The 20,582-nt window shown below is 39.1% G+C and overlaps 1 protein-coding gene across 3 annotated transcripts in view; it reads left to right on the forward strand.

The window, feature by feature from the left end:
* Positions 1-81: 81 nt before the first annotated feature.
* The window catches only part of ppfia1 (PTPRF interacting protein alpha 1), a 59,432-nt gene continuing 38,931 nt past the window's right edge, over positions 82-20,582 (forward strand). For all 3 annotated transcript variants that reach the window (XM_073851065.1, XM_073851067.1, XM_073851066.1), the window contains exons 1-16: positions 82-839; positions 3,957-4,217; positions 4,611-4,712; positions 5,576-5,740; positions 5,823-5,897; positions 5,987-6,088; positions 6,414-6,638; positions 6,721-6,867; positions 7,185-7,319; positions 12,568-12,651; positions 12,771-12,902; positions 15,016-15,078; positions 15,162-15,244; positions 15,325-15,466; positions 16,697-16,920; positions 18,590-18,821. In XM_073851065.1, coding sequence (XP_073707166.1) covers positions 3,957-4,217; positions 4,611-4,712; positions 5,576-5,740; positions 5,823-5,897; positions 5,987-6,088; positions 6,414-6,638; positions 6,721-6,867; positions 7,185-7,319; positions 12,568-12,651; positions 12,771-12,902; positions 15,016-15,078; positions 15,162-15,244; positions 15,325-15,466; positions 16,697-16,920; positions 18,590-18,821 — 2,172 coding nt within the window. In that variant the 5' untranslated portion in view covers positions 82-839. The remainder of the gene's footprint in view (positions 840-3,956; positions 4,218-4,610; positions 4,713-5,575; positions 5,741-5,822; positions 5,898-5,986; positions 6,089-6,413; positions 6,639-6,720; positions 6,868-7,184; positions 7,320-12,567; positions 12,652-12,770; positions 12,903-15,015; positions 15,079-15,161; positions 15,245-15,324; positions 15,467-16,696; positions 16,921-18,589; positions 18,822-20,582) is intronic.

Below are 20,582 nucleotides of genomic sequence, written 5' to 3' on the forward strand. Positions count from 1 at the left end.
CAGAAGATGATCTTTGTATCTTCCAGCCTGGGATTTGTGTATTGGCGTCGTGACGTCAGCACGTCCTGACCTCTCGCGAGCGCAGGAAATTGGAGCAGCGACAAACTCTGGCTGTAAATTTGTTTTAACTCTTTTTTTCTTACATTATTTTTTGTTTTTCGACCTCAAACCGTCCGACGAAAGACTTTTCTCGCGGATAGTGTAATTTAAAGGGCGTTTTGTGCTTTTAAAGTGGTCGATTTGTACTTTTATCCCGGTGTTTTTCCTCATGGATCAGATGGTGACGCGTCAGAATAATAGACACTAATAAACGCGTTTCATTAATTTATATTTTAATAGTACAACACGTCATTAAACGTCGGCTTTACGTGTTTATTTTGAAGGCTAAAATTGTTTTATTCCTGCTCTTGCATGAGGATAATTTTGGTTACTCTTACTTAGCTGCTAATGCTAACTAGCGCAGGCCGCTATTGGAGTTTATTTATATATGAGTATTTTGGTATTTATGCGATTTACGTGTATATTTAAGTGTATGTATAGCAGTGAGAGTCTGACAGAAATCTTCGATTGATCAGTGATGTCTTCTCCATCACTTAAGACTCAGATCTCTAGTAGTAATGAGTGATGTTTCTCACTCATTATAAAGGCCTTGTTTATTTTCTTTTTTTTTTTACTTTTTCTTCGTCAGATAATTTTTTTAAGTGACTGGTTTTACTCATGTCGTAAAGTTTAATGGCTTGACGAACAGTTTGCGTCGTAATTGATCTTTTAAATGTGTTAGCTGTGATTGAACTGGACACAATACAGAAGAGAAGAAGCAATCCCTGCTTAGAATCAAGGTAAATAAACACTTATACTAAAGTGCTGTATTTTACTGATCTGCTGTCTGTAACTGTTCTGATCTTACTGAACTGATCTTCAGTCTCTAACTGGTCTGATGTTACTCATCTGATTAAGTCTGTTGCTGGCCTGTTTCAAAAGCCTAAGTGGTCACCAATGGAGCTACGGTCAACTTAGGTTTATGATGCTTTTTTGGAAAACCAGCCCCTGATCCTGGACCACAAAACCAGTCTTAAGTCGCTGGGGTATATTTGTAGCAATAGCCAAAAATACATTGCATGGGTCAAAATTTTTGATTTTTCTTTTATGCCAAAAATCATTAAGAAATTAAGTGAAGTTCATGTTCCATGAAGATTTTTTGTAAAATTCATACTGTAAACATATCAAAATGTAATTTTTGATTTGTAATATGCATTGTTAAGAACCTAATTTGGACAACTTTAAAGGTGATTTTCTCAGTCTTTTTGATTTTTTTGCATCCTCAGATTTCTGATTTCAAATAGATGTATCTCAGTCAAATATTGTCCTATCCTAACAAACCATACATCAATAGAAAGCTTATTTATTGAGCTTTCATATGATGTATAAATCTCAGTTTTGTCAAATTTAACCTTATGACTGGTTTTGTGGTCCAGGGTCACATATATGATCATCTGGTCTGTTACTCATCTTCTGCCTGTTACTGGTTCTGCCTGTTTATTGATCTGATATTCTGTCTGTTACTGGTCTGATTTTCAGTCTGTCACTCATCTGATGTTCAGTCAGTTACTTGTCTGATATTCTGTCTTTTACTAATCTGGGCTGTGTTTCCCAAAAACATTGTAAGCCTAAATTGATCATAGAACGCTGCCCAGATCTACAGTCTTTTACTAGTTTGATATTCTGCCTGTTACTGGTCTGATCTTCTGTTTTTTTTTTACTTATTTGATATAATGCCTATTACTGGTCTGAAGCTGATCGTCTGTCTTTTGATTATCTGAGTTTTAGTCTGTTACTGATCTGATAAAATATCTGTTACTTGTCAGAACGTCTGTCTTTTACTGATCAGGTCATCTGTGTGTTACTGATCTGATCTTCTGTCTGTTACTGATCTGATATTCTTCCTGTTAATGGTCTGAATCTGATCTTCTGTCTTTTACTTATCTGAGCTTCACTCTGTTACTGATCTGATATTCTGTCTGTTACTGGTTTTGTCTGTTACTGGTCTAATTACTAATACTAATCCGATCTGATGTCATCTGTTATTCATTATTCCACTACATTTTTGAATGCTTGGACACTTTAATCACATCACTTTACCAAAATATTTCTGTTATATAAAAAAAAATTGTTATTTCCAGACTAAAATGCATGTTTAAGCTGTCTCAACTTAAAATGTCTTAATCTAACATATCTTAAAGGGGTCATCCAGTGCCACATGCACTTTTACAAGCTCTTTGAACTGAAATGTGTGTTGGGAGTGTGTGTACACAACCACCCTAGAATGACAAAGATCCACCCAGTAGTTTTCTTTTAATTAAGCAAAATAATTTGCCTCTTCTCATATCAAGCCGTTCTCAGATGCCTGTCGTTGTGGCGTAACCCCGACAGAGGCCGCTCCTGCGATAGTTGATAGACAGTAGTGTTTTAGCATAGACCCGCCCAGAGTCAGAAGTAAACTGACAGCACTGAGGGAATGTGGCCGCTGATCTAAACGAGGGTCAGTATAAAGCAGTTTTTGCGAAGCTGCTGCTGAAAAATGGGTCTGTAACTATTTGTGTTCGTGCTTCATCTTCACCAGAAGAAGTGAGTGTAATTTATTTTTATATGAATCTTTGCTAATCGCCTATTAAATAATGTGCTAAAGTTAGCGCGTTTCACGATGAATGCGGCTAAAGTGTAACTTACACGCTCAGAGAACATGGTTATGTCATCTTCTCTATGTACATCCGTCTCAATATAATTCATAATCGCACGTTTATAATGAACAATGCATTAAGGTGATTGTCTATTTACAAACTGTGTACGTTGTAGTAAAACTACATTAAGCTTAGCTTTGTAATGCTAGATGGTTTAAAACGGTGTCTGTTAATGATTAAGATGTCATGTACAATTATTTTAAATAGTTTTGGATCAGTTATAACTGCATTAAGAATGGTAACGTTAACGCAATACCTGCAAAAGTGTTTACAGCCCGCAACTGCATATGAGTAAAGACCATAACACTCACATTTATGTATTTCAATATTAGGACGGGGTAAGTTATGTTAACCCGATCACATTTTGCTCTCATTCAATCAGCTAAACCTCATTAAACACATCACGTTCATCTTTATATCTCAGTAAACACATCACATTCGTCTCTATACCTCAGTAAACACATCGCGTTCGTATCTGTCTCAGTACGCTACCCTGACATACCGTTATACAAAGATAAATCAAAGTGACATTAAGTTTACTAACCATTCAGACAGCTCCAGTATAAGCCGTAATTGCTGAACTTCTTTGCGGGTGTCATCTTGTTTCGGTTCCAACTCCGGTTTTTAAATTAAATTTTAAATGGATGGGGTTGTAGTGTCTTCAAAGCCCCCCCAGTGCCATTTTTCCCCAAACTATACCCCCAACTGTTGTCTAGGCAACACCCCATGTGCTATGTAATGACACACCCCACAAAACTGAGGGGTGAGCAGAGGTTCATATAATTTAAAGGGCCAGGTACTGATATCGCTTGCTGAGAACAGAGGCATTTTTTACCAGGTAAAATGAGTGTTTTTTTACACTACCATAGAGAATTTTTAATCAAAGTATTACAAACTTTTCATTAGGACCCTAAAGCATCATATTAACTTGCTTTAAATGGGCATCCTATGACCCCTTTAAAACATATCAGTGCCATTGTTCTGTCTCAAGATGCACACCTGTAATGTTTTCTTCTAAGGCATTTTTATAAAAGCTTCTTAAATATCTTAATTTAACTAAGCCTAGTCCTGGCTTAAACTAAGCCCTCTCTGTGAAACTAGGCCATAGCATTCAGCAAATATTTGTCATTATTAAAGACTAGAAGTCCAATGTAGGCCTCACTGTCTTGCAGGTTCACATGTAAATCAGTTTGGTAATGCTTTGCTGTCTGTGTGTAGATGATGTGCGAGGTGATGCCCACCATCAGTGAGGCGGAGGTCGGCAGTAACGGAGGCGGTCTGGGCTCGGGCTCTCCTGTGCAGACGGACTCTGAGGGCCACTTTGAGTCTTTGATGGTGTCTATGCTGGAGGAGAGAGACCGACTGCTGGACACACTCAGAGAGACGCAGGAGAACCTGTGTGTGACGCAGAGCAAATTGCACGAGATCAGCCATGAAAGAGACTCACTCCAGAGACAGCTCAACAGCGCACTGCCGCAGGTGACTGCTGCTCATGACCACTGTCACATCTATGTCTGTCAGAAGGCCCTCACACTAACAACGTAAACCAGCCGCTGCTCAACCTTTTTCTATTCATCTGTGAATGTAAATGCAGTGTGACCCTTAAAGGGGACATAACATACTAAGTTTTGGCCTATCTTATGTTAATCTTAAGTACCTATAGAGTAGTATTGCATCCTTCATTTATAAAAGAAAGATACAGGTTTACACTTTTCTACGACAACAGCCAAGCTCCTGGAGGTGTGCCAAAATAAAGCAACTTAATTGGTCCTTTGTTCCTTTGATAACCTAATTTCCCAATGCATATTGTATTATTACTTTAAGCAGGATGCTGTTTTAAATGATGTTTTCTTGTGTTTCATGACACTGAAGGAATTTGCTGCTCTTACAAAAGAAGTGAATATGTGTCGAGAGCAGCTGCTGGAGCGAGAGGAGGAGATTGCAGAGCTGAAAGCAGAAAGAAACAACACGCGTGTAAGTTCTCACAGACAATTATAAGATATTTACATTTAATTTTTTTTGTTATTATTTTGTTTGTCTTTTTGTACCATAAATGCAGTCAAACATCATTGTTTTCCCTTTAAGCAAAGAAGAAAGTAGTGGAGTTCAGCTTCTTTGCATATAGTTTTACTATGTTATGTTATATAGTTTGACTAGATAGTTTATAGTCTACAAATCCACAGTTATTTATTCAGTGCAGCTCAGTGAATTAGCATAGCACCATTATCTTTTTTTTCTCAAATTACTCTGTTGTCATGAATAGGCAGTCATTAATGACACTGATTTTAGTTTTTTAGTCATCGTCACAGTAATACCTTTTCCACATTTCTGGCTTCTTCAGCTTTTTATACCAGTGAATGGGTGAACACCAATGTTTTTTTTTTCTTTTGAATTTGCTCAAATAACGAAAGAAAAACTCTACTATAGTGTTTTTACAACTTTCAAAAAGAGGATAAAAAATACAGAGAGAGACTTAAAATGGCAGTTTGACAAGAGAATTATGTCAAATTTACCATCACTCCCATAGACAGTGTGGTAGACACACCCTCAAAGAAGTGGTAACTAGATTTTTGTAATTTGATTCAAAGGTAATATAATACAAAGTATAGTGTTATAAATGTACTGTATACATTTGGTTTTTAGAAATGATTATATAAAAAATTGAGGATTTCGGATGCTTATGACAGTTTAAATGCATCATCAGAGTAAACAAGGTTCCATGGTTCTTTATTTCAAGGCTGATATAACCATAAGACTCATTTGTTTAGATGCCCAGTGTTTCTCCCTTTGGTTTCATGTCAAACTGAATGTAATCTGTGTTGTATTTGTGATCCCAGTTGTTGCTGGAGCATCTGGAGTGTCTGGTGTCTCGTCATGAGCGTTCTCTGAGAATGACCGTAGTCAAGCGCCAGGCTCAGTCTCCCGCCGGTGTCTCCAGTGAGGTCGAGGTGCTCAAAGCGCTCAAATCTCTCTTTGAGCACCACAAGGCCCTGGATGAGAAGGTACCTGGCACCTGAAAGCTCAAATGTGTGCTGTTTGCATGTTTGGGATGTGTTATATGTCTGACGTGTTTGATTTTATCAGGTGAGAGAGCGTCTGCGTGTGGCTCTGGAGAGATGCAGTATGCTGGAGGAACAGCTCACGGCTGCTCATAAAGAGGTGAGAGGTGAATCATAACAATCATATAATATTCAGAGAATAATCATCATGTCACAGATGGGTTAACGTCTGTCTCTGGGTTGTTGTAGCTGGCGTTTCTCAAAGAACAGAACAGTCAGAGGAAAGTGATTATTGATGGATCAGCAGAAGTGAATCACAGCTCTGATGCAGCATTAAACACTAATGGCAAGGTAAACACCACCAATATTATTTTTGTTAATGCTGCAAACACTTATTTAAAATATAAATTATTCCAACAATATAAAAGTCTTCTTTACTATACTCGTATTGTATTACGTCTTTACTTTTTTATCAGTTTACACCTCCTTGCAGAAAAGTTTAATTTCTTTCAAAAACAAAAAAATCTATGAATCTTAAAAATCTCTATCTATATATGTAGAAAGAGATTATTTTACTCTAAATAATATTTTAAGTGGAATAATTCACATAAAAGCAGTTCTGTTGAACATCATGACAGTTTCTTGAAGTCTTCATATTCATATTGTTTGTTTACAGCAGCGCTTGTCAGACGTCTCTATGGGTGCAGAGGAGGATTGTGTGAGGGACGTGGAGCTGCAGGAGGCGATGGAGAGACAGAGTAAAGAGCTCTTGCACATGAAGGAGCGTGTGGCGTCTCTCAGCAGCCGTGTCACTGAGCTGGAGGAGGATCTGGACACGGCCCGCAAAGACCTCATCAAGTCTGAGGACATCAACAGCCGCCTGCAGAGAGACTTACGAGAGGTATGACAGAGCCTTCATACCACAGAGCAACACATCTGCAGGAACGTATTTGTTGACCGCTTCTTTCTGTTGTGTCTGTCAGTCTCTGGCTCAGAAGGATGACATGGAGGAGAGAATCACCACGCTGGAGAAGCGTTACCTGGCAGCTCAGAGAGAAGCCACGTCTGTCCATGACCTCAACGACAAACTGGAGAATGAGATCGCCAACAAGGACTCCCTGGTCTGCCAGGTCTGCAGCATGTCAGCTGTCTTCCCTATCATTAGAAAAATAGAAAATTGTTTCACCTTGTTGCTCACAAACCAACTAAAAACTAGCTGTGGAACAAACACAGTGTATTCAAAAGCCTAAGGTGTCTTTCTAATTTAACAACATTAAGCAATAATTATTCTGGATTATATTATCAACAATTTAAGTGAAAAGTTGATTTGAAAAAGTCAGTTTTATTCTCTAAGCAATGAAGTTGTAATGTGCCAGTGATTATCTGAGTGCCTATGATTAACCAGTCGTAAGGGATCTTGAGTTCAGGCTGACGTATGTGTGTGCAGGTGGAGGAGAAGAGCCGGCAGCTGCAGGAGCGACTGGAGCTTGCGGAGCAGAAGCTGCAGCAGACCATGCGCAAGGCCGAGACATTGCCAGAGGTGGAGGCAGAGCTGGCACAGAGGGTCGTGGCCCTCACTAAGGTACAGATCACACATGCATGCTATCATAATACGTGCATGAACACATGACCTTTCACATACTTTCATATAAAACCCAACTAATAATTCAGTAGTTAAGATTTTCTTCCAATATTTGGCTTGTAGTGAACAGTGATCTTGCTGTGTCTGCTACAGTATTTCTTGTCTTTGCCTCCGATTTCAGCATCTCTGTCCTCTGATAACGGCCATTTACAGACTTCGTAATTTTCCACACAAATTACATTTTGGAAAATGATTGCAATGCAGTTTGTAAAAAATCATAGATCCGCTGAAATATTACCAAAAACCTGTTTGGAGGCAAAACTGTCCAGTTCCGAGTTAGCTCCATGTCACATGCCAACAGAGCACAGTGAAAGGGAGTGATTAATGGCTAATATTATCCAATCTAAATTTAAAGTGCCCCTATTATGCCATTTTAAAGGTAGTTAATATTGTTGTAATAGTCTCTTAAAACAGGTTTGCATGTATGCAAGTTCAAAAAACACTTTAGTTTTCTCCAAAATTAGATTTATTTTTACCCCGTTTCTAATTGATTCGTAAACGACTCGTTTGAAGCAGTTCAAAGAATCAGTCTCTCTAAACCCCTCCTTTCAGTGAGCCCTCACTGCTGTGATTGGTCAGATGGTGCAGTCCTTTTGGATTGGTCTACCGCTTCAGCGCAAAACGAAACGCCCATTGGCATAACTGAATGACAGCTGCGGAGACCTGTTAATGCATAGAAAAGATAGCCTCGATTTTACCCTATCAATTCAAGCCGGAGTCTGACGATGAAACGGTTGAAGTGTCACATCGACAAGAAACTGTTTTGCAAGCACGACTGGAGCAGGACGTTTCTCAGTGGTTGCCAAATGTTAACTGTGGAAAGTGCTTGCAATTTGCTTTTGTAAGCGAACCGGGCACACCTCTACGTTGTGAACTTCAACACTGTACAATCCATAACACTGCGTTAAGCCATCGTTTATCATTATCATTACTTAAACTGATAAGGCAGACAGACAGTCAAGCTGCATCAATCACAATTTTTAGACTACATTGCACTCACAGCTGAACAACAGAACTACAGAAACGCAAGTTAGCCGGTTACCAAGACATGTGCGGGGTTGTTAAACACATAACGTACACAAAGACGTATTTTGAACTATCGCTAGAAAATACAATTATTAATCATACTTACAGGTAGAAGTTCAGAGGAGCAAGTCGGTCCAAATAAACTGGGCACTGATCCATTTTTTAAAACCAAGCGTTTGGTGAATCTTGCTTTGTAACGTTACTCCCCAAGATTGGAAAAGCAGTCATCAGTAAAATGACGCGAACACAAAACAAGATTGGAATTGGACTCCTGAGGTGTTGAAAAAATTAATGTTAACCACTCATTCTTGGTAGTTTCATCTTTCGGAAGGGCATATAAAACAAATTCACTCTCACAGCGCAGGGCGTCTTCTTGACATGATGTAATCCACGTGAAAATGGTAGGCCTACTGTTTGTGGGCGGGCAAGTTGTTCGCGAAATTGAACGTGGGCGGACATTACGCAAATGTGTAGCTCGTGACGTGTGGCCGTTACAGAAAAAAGATTCGAATTGCTGACGACTCGTTTAGGCGAATGTGAGCCGACTCTTTTTTTTGTTAGACAAAAACTTTATTTATAGTGCACTGTCGGCGTCACAACTTTGCAGATAGTTTATGTTCACATACAGCTACATGACACACTACATGAAATATCATATTTGAAAAGGCATAATAGGGGCACTTTAATCCTGTATTAAAGTGGAGAACGTAAGAATGAAGTTTGATTGGTTATGTAATGTTGGATTGCTCACAGTAGGCACATACTGTGCAGCAATTAGCAAACTTTATTTAAAACAGGTCGCACCACTTAACACCCATTATCTGCACTCGCACAAATGCTCCCAAATATATAGAGGTCACACAGCTTAAACTTCGGGAGCGTATTTGACCAAAACCTTTGCAATTTCGAGCCCTGACATATATTTGATTGTGTCTGCTCCCATTTATTTGTGATCACAAGACTCCACAAAACAACTCTATTTGGTGTCCTTTCGTAACTTGTATAGAAATATCTGTTCAATTCATTTTGTGGTGTGAATATAGTTTCATAACACCTGCATGTGATCTGAATGTTTAAGCCTCTTCTGTGTGTACACAATGTAATAATATAACAGAATATAATACAGATTTTGTCAGATGACTTTTTTCACCAAACTACTTGGCTAAAGCTAAAGCTAGCAACATGCATATTTGTTTCAAACACAGATGGTGTTAGAGACACTAGCTTTCTACTGAGTCTACTGAGCATGGCCCCCTCCCCTAACACTGTAAAAACTAGAGCCCATTAGCATCAATGGTTCGCTCGCTCAATTGCGAGTTACTGTCATTAGTTACTACAGCCTACAGTTAGGCTCAATCCCAATTCTACCCCTTACCCCTACATTTAGCCCTACCCCTCCGTTTGGCGCGTTCACGTGAAGGGGTAGGGGTGTCTCATTTCTCTTTTGGTTGGAGGGGTAGGGGTAAGGGGAAGGGCCAGATAGCCCTCCAAACGAAGATTTTTCAGGACCTCACTTCAAACGAAGGGCTAAGAGAAATTTCCAACATGGCTGCTCATTCGAGCAAGCAGACTCGTAAATATAAGTAATTTTTGCCTTTAATAAGGATTTTGATGACAATGTTTCATTATATTTATATTACCTTCAATCTTGTGTTTGTGTTTATGGTGTTGTTTTGTAAATAAACGTTTGCAAAAAATCGCTAAAGTTTGCTAGCAGATAGCACTGATTGCACGATATTACAAAATATATTTTTATGTCATGTACACTTGACTGCATGTTAGAAACATGAAAGACCAGTGGCACGGCAATTTGCAACGGTGGTGTAGTGGAGGGTGTACGCAGGTATACTGTATACATACTTCCACTTTTTAAATCCCCTCTGATGCGCATTATTCAGTAGTGTCTTGCATTCGCCAAAATCATGGCAGTCCACCACATCCAGTCATGTGAATAAATGTAAATATTCGCTAAAAACACCCAATAAAGGCAGTGATGATGCAGTCAGGACCGTGGAGCCGGCTTGCTTTGAAATGTATTTGATGATTGCGCCTAATGCACCTGCGCTCGCTAAGTCTACCGCACCAGTAATATAAATCAGTACATAATAATAAAAACGAAAACGAACGCGTTCAAATAGAAAGTTGAAAACGAAATTCACAAATGAAGCATATACTTCTCCAGGCACCACTACACTGATTAGCAATTTGCCGCGCATGTGATAATGCGTTGTTTGTTTTGCTTACGGCCACATGTGAATGAACGGTGCGTACACCGTACATTTGTACTTTTTGAAACATGACAACATTTTTTGACATCTTGGAATGAGTGATAAACATCTGTGCATGTCCTCTGACGTAACATAAGGAACTAGCGACAACCTATGATGACGTATAACAGTGTTGTAGTGGTGTCCCATTTCTTAGGGGAAATATTTTAGCCCTTCCCCTTTACACTTTGTTTCAAGGGACAAGGGGAAGGGGCGAGGGGTAGGCGAAGGGGTATAAAATAGAATTGGGATTGGGCCTTAGCTAGCTAGCTATGTCTTTGTCATGCAAATGCATAAGACCTGGTTGCAATAATTTACAAAATAGCTGGGTCTGGCTCTCTGGACTCAAACATGTATGGCTGTGTAAATTAAGCTGCTGGATGAAGCATCCATTCAGGTTGTAGTGGTATTTGACAGTTGAGAGATAAGGCAGCTTTCTGGTGAATGGGCATGGTTTTAGCACTGACAGTGGCCATGCCCTGAGCACTTGAAAGCAGAGAATACTGCTTACAGTGAGGGGAAAAATGTATTTGAACCCCTACTGATTTTGTTCATTTGCCCACTGACAGAGAAATTATCAGTTTATAATTTTAATGGTAGGTTTGTTTTTACAGTGAGAGACAGAATAGCAACAAAAAAAATCCAGAAAAATGGCATACAGGTAACAAGCCGAGAGTAGGAGCACTTCCTTTAAGAGAGTGCTCCTAATCTAAGCTTGTTACCTGTATAAAAGACACCTGTCCACAGAAGCAATCAATCAATCAGATTCCAAACAGATTCCACCATGGCCAAGACCTAAGAGCTGTCCAAGGATGCTTGCTTTTTTCTTGATTTTTTTTTTTTTTTTACTGTTAAAATCAACCTACCATTAAAATTATAGGCTGATCTTTTCTTTGTCAGTGGGCAATCGCACAAAATCAGCAGGTAATCCAATAATTTTTCCCTCACTGTATTTTTTTCAAGATTTTGATCAATTATTTACTTGACTTTTTTTTCTTCATTCAAATTGGACTTTGTGGTTAATAACACATTTTTCTGTAGTGTGACAAACTCATATCTAATAGTGCTTTACACAGACTTTTTTTTAATAATGCTTTACACAGACTGTTTTTACCTACTGCATCTTCACTTCCTGTTGTCTAGTTCCTTTTCTCCTCTTTAATTGTTTCGTTTGTGCAGTTCAGAGTTCAAATCTTTCCCATGTTCCCTCTCCTCCTCTGTATATGACCACAGCTCTGTCTGTCTCTCTCTTTCTCCTCCTCTCTCTCTTTCTCTCACTCTCTTGTGTGCGTGTGTGTGTAGTGCTCTGCGTGCAGTGTCTCTCAGGACAGTTGCTCACAGATGAAGGTACATGTGCTCGAAGTGTCCATCCCTATTCAGAACAACAGTGCAAGTAATTTTCTAGTCGAGTACTTGGGTAAAAAAAATCAGTTTAAAACAACTGTGATGTGAATGGCACATTAAGTTGGTTTAAAGATATGATGTCTTTAACATCTTAACTAGTGCTGAAACAGCAAAATATACTTTTCTTCTTAAAAGCGGATTCTAATATCTGCCTCTTTTACTAGTAGTTTTAGTTGTGGAGAGAGTACTCGACTAGTCAGTTCCTTATGCACGTCCCTGATTTAGCCTGATGGTCATCATGTCATTGTGATCTGGTCCATGCTGGTGTCCGTCAGGAGTCCATCATACCACCCCTGTGAACCGAGCACAGGAACACCACACTGACATTGGTTTAAAATTATTCTTGCATCAGTTTGTCTTCACTAACTCCAGACACGGCTACAACTTTTGCTTGTGAAAGTTCAGCTTGTTTTTGTCACGCATGATGAACCGCTATTTCTTTTTCTTGTGTTTGTTGCTGTTGTAGTTTCTCATTTGTGTGTCTCTCGCAGGCAGAGGAGCGTCATGGGAATGTAGAGGAGCGTCTCAGACAGATGGAAGCTCAGCTGGAGGAGAAGAACCAGGAGTTGCTGAGGGTGAGTGAACTTCAGTGAACTTGGGTTCAGCAGCGCTACCACATACATCAGACTTACTCGCACTGGACGTACTGTGGTATAAACACAACAGCTGCTTTATTCTTATATGATGTTTTAAGGCCCGTCAGCGAGAGAAGATGAATGAAGAGCACAACAAACGTCTGTCCGAGACTGTGGACAAACTGCTGTCTGAATCCAACGAGAGGCTGCAGCTGCACCTGAAAGAGCGCATGTCTGCATTGGAGGACAAGGTACGACTTCAACTTGTGCATTGCACAGTGGCTGATGTAACAGCTGACATTTTTAATGATCGCATTCTGCAGATTCTCTATTTGGCCAATGAATTGGAAGCCGTTTTGAATTATAACAGTTTATTTGCTATAGACCTTTTTCCTGAGTAAACGATGAGTGCTGCCATTACGAATTCTAATGTCAAATTGGATGCTCTTCTTTTCCGGTCTCCATAGGAACCCAGTCAAATAAAGTTGTCAGCTTCGTGTCATTTACACATTCAAACTTTGAGTAAGGCACTGACAAATGACGGTCATTGCGACATTGCAAAATGATGGCGCTATAGAGCCATGTGCTTTTTAAAAACATTTTAAAGGTGCCATAGAATGGAAAACTGAATTTACCTAGGCATAGTTAAATAATAACAGTTCAGTACATGGACATGACATACCATGAGTCTCAAACACCATCGTTTCCACCTTATATAAATCTAGTATTTGCAAAAGACCACCGAAAAATAGGTCAATTCCAACATAACACAGACTGTTACGAAACTTTCCCGAGATCGTTAATGGTTACGCCTCCAAACATTTGCATCGCCCAATTATCGGTAACGTCAGCACATCAGTTAAACAACGTGAGTTACTCAAGGGACACGGTTAGCTTAATGCTAGCACTAGCCTGTTACATTGCTATACATAGGGTTTCACTTACCACATAAACAGAGAGATGACTGCGCTGATGATGGTGAATGATGGAGAAATAACTGCGTTGATGATGGCGAATGATTTACAGATCTGGAGAATCGCTGACGAGCAGCTCAACTTGTGTGGTAAGAATCACTCCCTCTGCGTTGTAACTTTACACAGAGCACATGCGATCACAGTAATGAAACTAAAATATCCGCAATTCAAAACGGCAGATTCAACAAACCGCATATTAAAAGCGGCTAGAGCTCCTAATTAAATATATATTTTTATCCATGTGCTAGCTATTGAGCTCTGTGAAACAGCCAATCAGAGCAGAGCTCATTAATATTCATGAAGCTTCCAAATAACAGAACATTTCATTCTAGGGGCAAATTCTAGGGTTGTAAATGGACCTGTAAAACCATTTCTGGAGATTTTTTTTTTGCCCTTTCCTATGCCAAATACCTTCTATGTAGATATCAGAGAACAATTTAAAATATTCTCTCAATGCATTCTATGGCACCTTTAATAGGTTTAACATTAGATTAACAGCTCGGAATATACGCTACTTTAACTAGAAACACTGGAGACCAGAAATGCAAAGCATTCTTCAGTCAGGCGTGACTTCCGCGTTCAGGAAAAACATCTATAGTTTAGAAATTGGTAATAACATATGACAAGAACTCAAGAGTTAAACTGTGTCAGAACAAATTCACCTTAATGTCAGATAACTTCAATAGAAAGGTATGTAACAACATGGTCAGGTCAAAGTGCCAAATAAAATTTTTGGTCCCAAATTTTTTTTAATCAATTTTACTAGCAGTCCGCTGTATGAAGAATTTTTGGGTATAGTATGTCACAAGTTTACTTTATTTTGCTATCCTCACTTACATAAATGAACTACAGTGTTCTGCACACACTATTAAAAAAAATAAATGATTATATCTGCTGTCTGAATAATTTTTTGGTTTGACTGTTGTATTCATGTCATATTCACAGTGTATATAAAATTAGCAATAGCTTCTTTATTTGGAAAAGATGTTTCCCATTGTGCACAAACTTGCCAGATTACTGTGCACACTGTTGGTTACAGTGTTGTTAAATTTCTTTGCTTTACAAACCATTATAGGATTAAAGAATCAGAAGTTGCCATCTGAAGTAAAAATCTGTTTATTTTACAGTGTCAAGTTAAAATTACTTTTTTCATATAATTCATTTTCAAATTATTTCTAATTGAGTGAACACTCTCCAAAATATAAATTGAATTTCAGCGATTGTTTTGCATGTGTTTTTACTGTGATATCATATATATTGGCTTTATTTCGGCCACCTGCTAAGATATGCGCATCGGCATCAGAAAAATTAACATTGGTCGATCACCACACATCACTGTCTGATTCGCTTCAGACTCATGTTTGTCTAAATTGTCTCATTGTTTCATCAGAACGCTCTGATCCGGGATCTGGAGCACACCAAGAAGCTCATAGAAGAGGCTCATCATGAGAAGGTCGGTATCTGCCGTCCATCCACTCACTTGCTCATGAATTGCTGTGATTTCTGTTTGTCATATGTTTTGCTCTGTGACCTCAGGAGCAGCTGCTCATCCAGATTGAGACCATGAGGACCGAACACGAGCGTGGCCGCAGTAGGAGCAACTCTCTGCTGCATCATGGGTAACCCAAAGACGTCCAATGTGAATCAGCCACATTATATTTTGTGCTATGATTTCTGAATGTGGCTTTATGTCCCGCAGGCGTTCTCATGTGAGTGGCACGCCAGATTTCAGGTACCCTGTGTCCGTGTCGTCAGCGATGGACAGTCACTATAGTGGTGCGCTGGTGCTCAGACGACCACAGAAGGGTCGTGTATCTGCACTGCGAGACGAGCCCTCAAAGGTAAATGTCCCGTCTGCTCTATGGGGTTAGACTGTGACACAGGGCATCACCTACAAAATGCACGATTCTGTTTTTTTACCCTTAAGCCCTATCGATACAGAAAAATAAATCTGCTGTGATGAAATTCATGTGTTCAGATGATGATGTATTCACAGTGGAGATGCGAGTTCTGTGATCCAACAAACACTGAAATGTGCTTCTCGTGTGGTCAGTCACATATAACATGGGCTTCGACATTTATTAATTCATATCAGTGATATTTTAGTATCACTGGGATACTGTTGTAGTTTTTATTAAAATTTAGAATCTTTTTAATGTTTTCCCTTTCCATTTTGAAAATTTCTAAAAGTATTCTTTTATCTCTATAGTTTTTATTTTTAGTTATTTTAGTACCAATTAAACTAAATTAAAATGAGAAATGTTGCCTTGTTGAAATTAGTTTTATTATTTAATTGGTTTATTTTATTCAAGTAATGGTTTTTATGGTTTTAACTTTAGTTTCAGTTTTAGTTAAAGGTTGTATCAGCGATTTCTAGCCTAAAACATAAAGTGTCAATTTCAGCTGACCTTTCTTCACGATCCGCTCGCTGCCTGCCCCATAAATTGTCTGTGAAAAAACCGCGTCTCTCTGGTCAGCCTAGGGTCCGAGATATGCCAAAAAAACAATTGGCGCTATCAACTATTCCACAGATAATCAAACAGTGTTCCAACCAATCAGCGTCAGGGGTTTGGTGTTGTGGACTTTCCTACTGGTGCAGGGATGTGAGGGAGGCGGAGCGAAAGTCCACAACACCAAACCCCTGACGCTGATTGGTTGGAACACTGTTTGTTTATGTGTGGAAAGGTTGGTAGTACCGATTGTTTTTTTTGGCATATCTCGGACCCTAGGCTGACCAGAGAGACGCGTTTTTTTCACAGACAATTTATGGGGCAGGCAGCGAGCGGATCGTGATGAAAGGGCAGCTGAATTTGACACTTTATGTTTCAGGCTAGAAATCGCTGATACAACCTTTAACTGTAATAACCCTGATTCATATTTGAGTTAATAATAATATGATATCTTATATCCTATTTACTAATAGGAAACATGATGCATTATACTTTTTATCGCTTAAAATAATGGATGTCATTTTAAAATTGTAGAAAAAAGCAATAAGATATTTTTAGACAAAGTAAACCGTTCATCTGTCTTGTGTTTTGTGTTTGATGTGTGCTATTTGTCATTATCAGGTGCAGACGCTAGATGAACAGGAATGGGATCGGCTGCAGCAGGCTAATGTTCTGGCTAACGTGGCTCATGCATTTGAGAGTGACATGGACATGTCAGACATGGAGGACGACAGAGACACGGTCTTCAGCTCCATGGACCTCCTTTCTCCTGCTGGACAGGCAGATGCTCAGACTCTCGCCCTGATGCTGCAGGAGCAGCTGGATGCCATTAACAATGAGATACGGTAGCACACATCCCATAATCCCTTGCTCCACTCAGTGACAGTCTGTGTTTCGAATTACTTACTAACTAGGGCTGCCACAGTATGAGCTTTTCACAATACTGTTACAGTATCATCAGGAGACACTGTACAGATACAGAATAACTGTTTCTCTATATTAACACACACGCAGACGCACAGGGAGAGAAGGACAGATGCATGCCACAGGAATGTTAAAGGGTTAGTTCACCCAAAAATGAAAATAAGTGTATTATTTACTCACCCTTCAGGAATCCTAGGTGTATACGACATCCTTCTTTTAGTAATATTAATAATTATCCTGGCATTTCCAAGCTTTAGAATTGCATTGGTGGGTGTTTCTCTTCATCAGGCCAAAGCAAGTCCATTAAAGTGCTTCCATCCATCCAAAAGTGCCCTAACACGGCTCCGGGGGTGAATAAAGGCCTGCTGTAGTGACTCGATGCATTTTTGTTTTGATTTCTCAGCGTGTTTGTCACTTCTAAACGGCGTATGTGCACCTCCGATGCCCTACGTCTTCCGCGTACGACCAGTTGGCGCAAGCTAGATTAAAGAAATTATCACATTTAAATATGGGTATTTTTCCTATGTGTACAACTAACTGGCGCAAGGTAGATTAAAGTTATTATTACGTTTTAAATATGGCAATTTTTCTTACAAAAATGCATTGATTTGCTACAAGAGTCTTTTATTCACACCCCCCAAAGCCGTGTGTGGCACTTTTTTTATTGATGGATGCACTTTATTGGACTTGTTTTGGACTGAAGAGAAATACTCGCCCATGCAATTCTAAAGTTTGCAAATTCCAGGATAATTTTTAATGACTCCGATTGGATTCGTCTGAAAGAAGGAAGTCATATACACCTAGGATGCCTGGAGAGTGAGTAAATAATGGGCTAATTTTTATTTTTGGGTGAACTAACCCTTGAAGTAAAATTTGACATGCTAGGTTTAAATTTTTTGTTTGTTTGTTGTTTTTATGTTTTAAAGTCAAAATAAGAGATAGCATTTTGTAACTACGTAAGCTCTTTATAAGAATCCGCATTTATGGAACATCGATTGAGCTTGATCCGAATCAAATCCAATTGAAACAGGTGAAGTATACCTGAAATAATCTGAACAACTAAAATTAAGCATATAATTGATTGAATATGACTATTATCTCAATCAGATTAAAAAATGCCTTGTGACGTGCGCTGTGACACCAATGTTTACGTACATTTTACACTGATTTATGTCTTTGGAATGTGTTTATTTTTTGTCTCACTTACTGCTCTGTGGATGAAAAAAAAAAAAAAGCATTCTAATTAGATGTGTCATCAAGGCAAAAACTGGCAGTAGCTCCAGTAATAACATCATTATGAAATCATTACATAGATTTGTTCAGGCATAAATAAATGCACATGTAAATGAATATGTGAATTGTATTCCAGTGTTTAAGATTTATTTAAACGTAATTAAAAATCAGTTTGGTTTAATTTAGACTTATAAAGATTAGTGTATGTGAATATACTTGGTGACTTGCTGCTAAAAATGATGCTTTGAAATGTTTGAGTTATTAAAGTCATGAAACGCTTAGATTCTATCACGTTTTGATGTGTTTTTTTGGTTAGGGAGGTGTTGTTGACGTGAACATGATTGTGTGTTGTGGCAGGATGATCCAGGAGGAAAAGGAGAGCACCGCAATAAGAGCCGAGGAGATTGAGAGCCGTGTGGGCAGTGGAGATGATCTGGGCGGTCGCTTCCGCTCCATGACATCCCTCCCGCCTTCGTTCCACAGCTCATCCCACGCTGATGCCTCGCCGCCCGGATCGGGTCAATCCACACCTCGCAGGCCATCCCGCAGCCCCAGCCGAGAGCTGGATCGCATGGGGGTCATGACCCTGGTGAGCCGCAGCCTTTCAGTCTGTCATTCACAGTGTCAAGTGTTGTGTAGTAATGTGTCTGTGTGTGTATGTGTCCCAGCATTACCGCTCTGAGCCGTGTGTCCTTCGGGGCATAGCGTACAGCAGTCCTCTGCTGACATGTGCTCCTGTGTTTGTGCAGGTATCACCCACAACTGACCAAACTGATTGTGTGCTTTTCAAAAATAAAACCCTTTGACTTTCTTTCTGCTGTGGAGGCTGTACAGGAAGTTTACTGAAGGACTTCCTGCTCCATTCCCTAGACCGGCCAACAGGGAAATGAGCAATTAAACCTTGAGAAGATCAAGCCAAACGCCTGTTTACTCTGGACTTAAGAGTCGTCATGATGGCATGATAGCGATTCAGAAGCTGATAAATGCTTGGCTTGGTTTTCCTGTAATAACTTATTTTTAGTTCTAAAGAATGGCAAATACCTCTAAAGCTTAATGATGTAAAGTAGAGCACTAAAACAAGAACAGAAGACAAATCACAGGCAATAGACAAAATTACCATAACCGTTGAAAGACTCAATTCAACCACACAGCACTTGAAGATTTTCCTGTATCTCCCAGCTTAGCAGATATGTCTGTGATTGGTTACAATCCTCAACACTTCAAAAACAGGTTGTGAATAGAAACTTTTGATCCCCTACAGATTAACATCTTTGAGTTTATGAACACATTAATGCAATTTTTAACTGCTTCATTCTGTTCTGTGTGATTTAGCGCAGCGGATTTGTTTATTTATAGATTTATATACTCAACAAAATATTAATTTAAATGTATATTTAGATACTTTACTAACGTTAGTTGATGTATTCATATGTGACCCTGGACCACAAACCCAGTCTTAAGTCGCTGGGGTATATTTGTAGTAACAGCCAAAAATACATAGTATGGGTCAAAATTATTGATTTTTCTTTTATGCTAAAAATCATTAGGAAATTAAGTAAAGATCATGTTCCATGAAAATTTTTTGTAAAATTTCTACTGCAAACATATCAAAATGTAATTTTTGATTAGTAATATGCATTGTTAAGAGCTCAATTTGGACAACTTTAAAGGTGATTTTAAAGTTCTCAGTATTTTGATATTTTTGCAGCCTCAGATTCCAGATTTTCAAATAGTTGTATCTCGGGCAAATATCGTCCTATCCTAACAAACCATACATCAATAGAAAGCTTATTTAATGAGCTTTCATATGATGTATACATCTCAGTTTTGTAAAATTTAACCTTATGACTGGTTTTGTGGTCCAGGGTCACATATGGTAGTATTTCAATGAAGTTCAAAAGGTCTGAAATTTCAGATCAGCCGCCAAACATTTATTGTTTTAATCACCTGACAGCCCTTAAAAAACAGACTTCTTATGATTACATTTTTGCGCGTAGAGGCACTGAATGCTGGTAAAGTGAATCTTCACATCGAGTGGCTCTTTTCTCAAGTGAAATCGCTAAATAAAACGCTGCCGAAACGCTGTTTCTGACATAGTTACAGATATGCAGTAAGTAATTAGCCTGGTTCAGAGGTGTGACTGTTCCTCCATCAGTTTAATCTTTCAGCCTTTCAGCATCACTGTCTGAATCACTGACGTCCAGAGTAAACAGTCTGTTGTTCTGTCTCTTCGTATTCATGTTTCTCTCTCAGCAGTGCCATCTTACGCGTGACCCTCTTTCCTGCATGACCCCAGCGTTGATGCTCTCATGCTTTTCTTAATGTGTGTTTGTGTGTCTCTGAATCTTTC

Source organism: Garra rufa, chromosome 11 (genome assembly GCF_049309525.1).
Source record: "Garra rufa chromosome 11, GarRuf1.0, whole genome shotgun sequence".
NCBI lineage: Eukaryota > Metazoa > Chordata > Actinopteri > Cypriniformes > Cyprinidae > Garra > Garra rufa.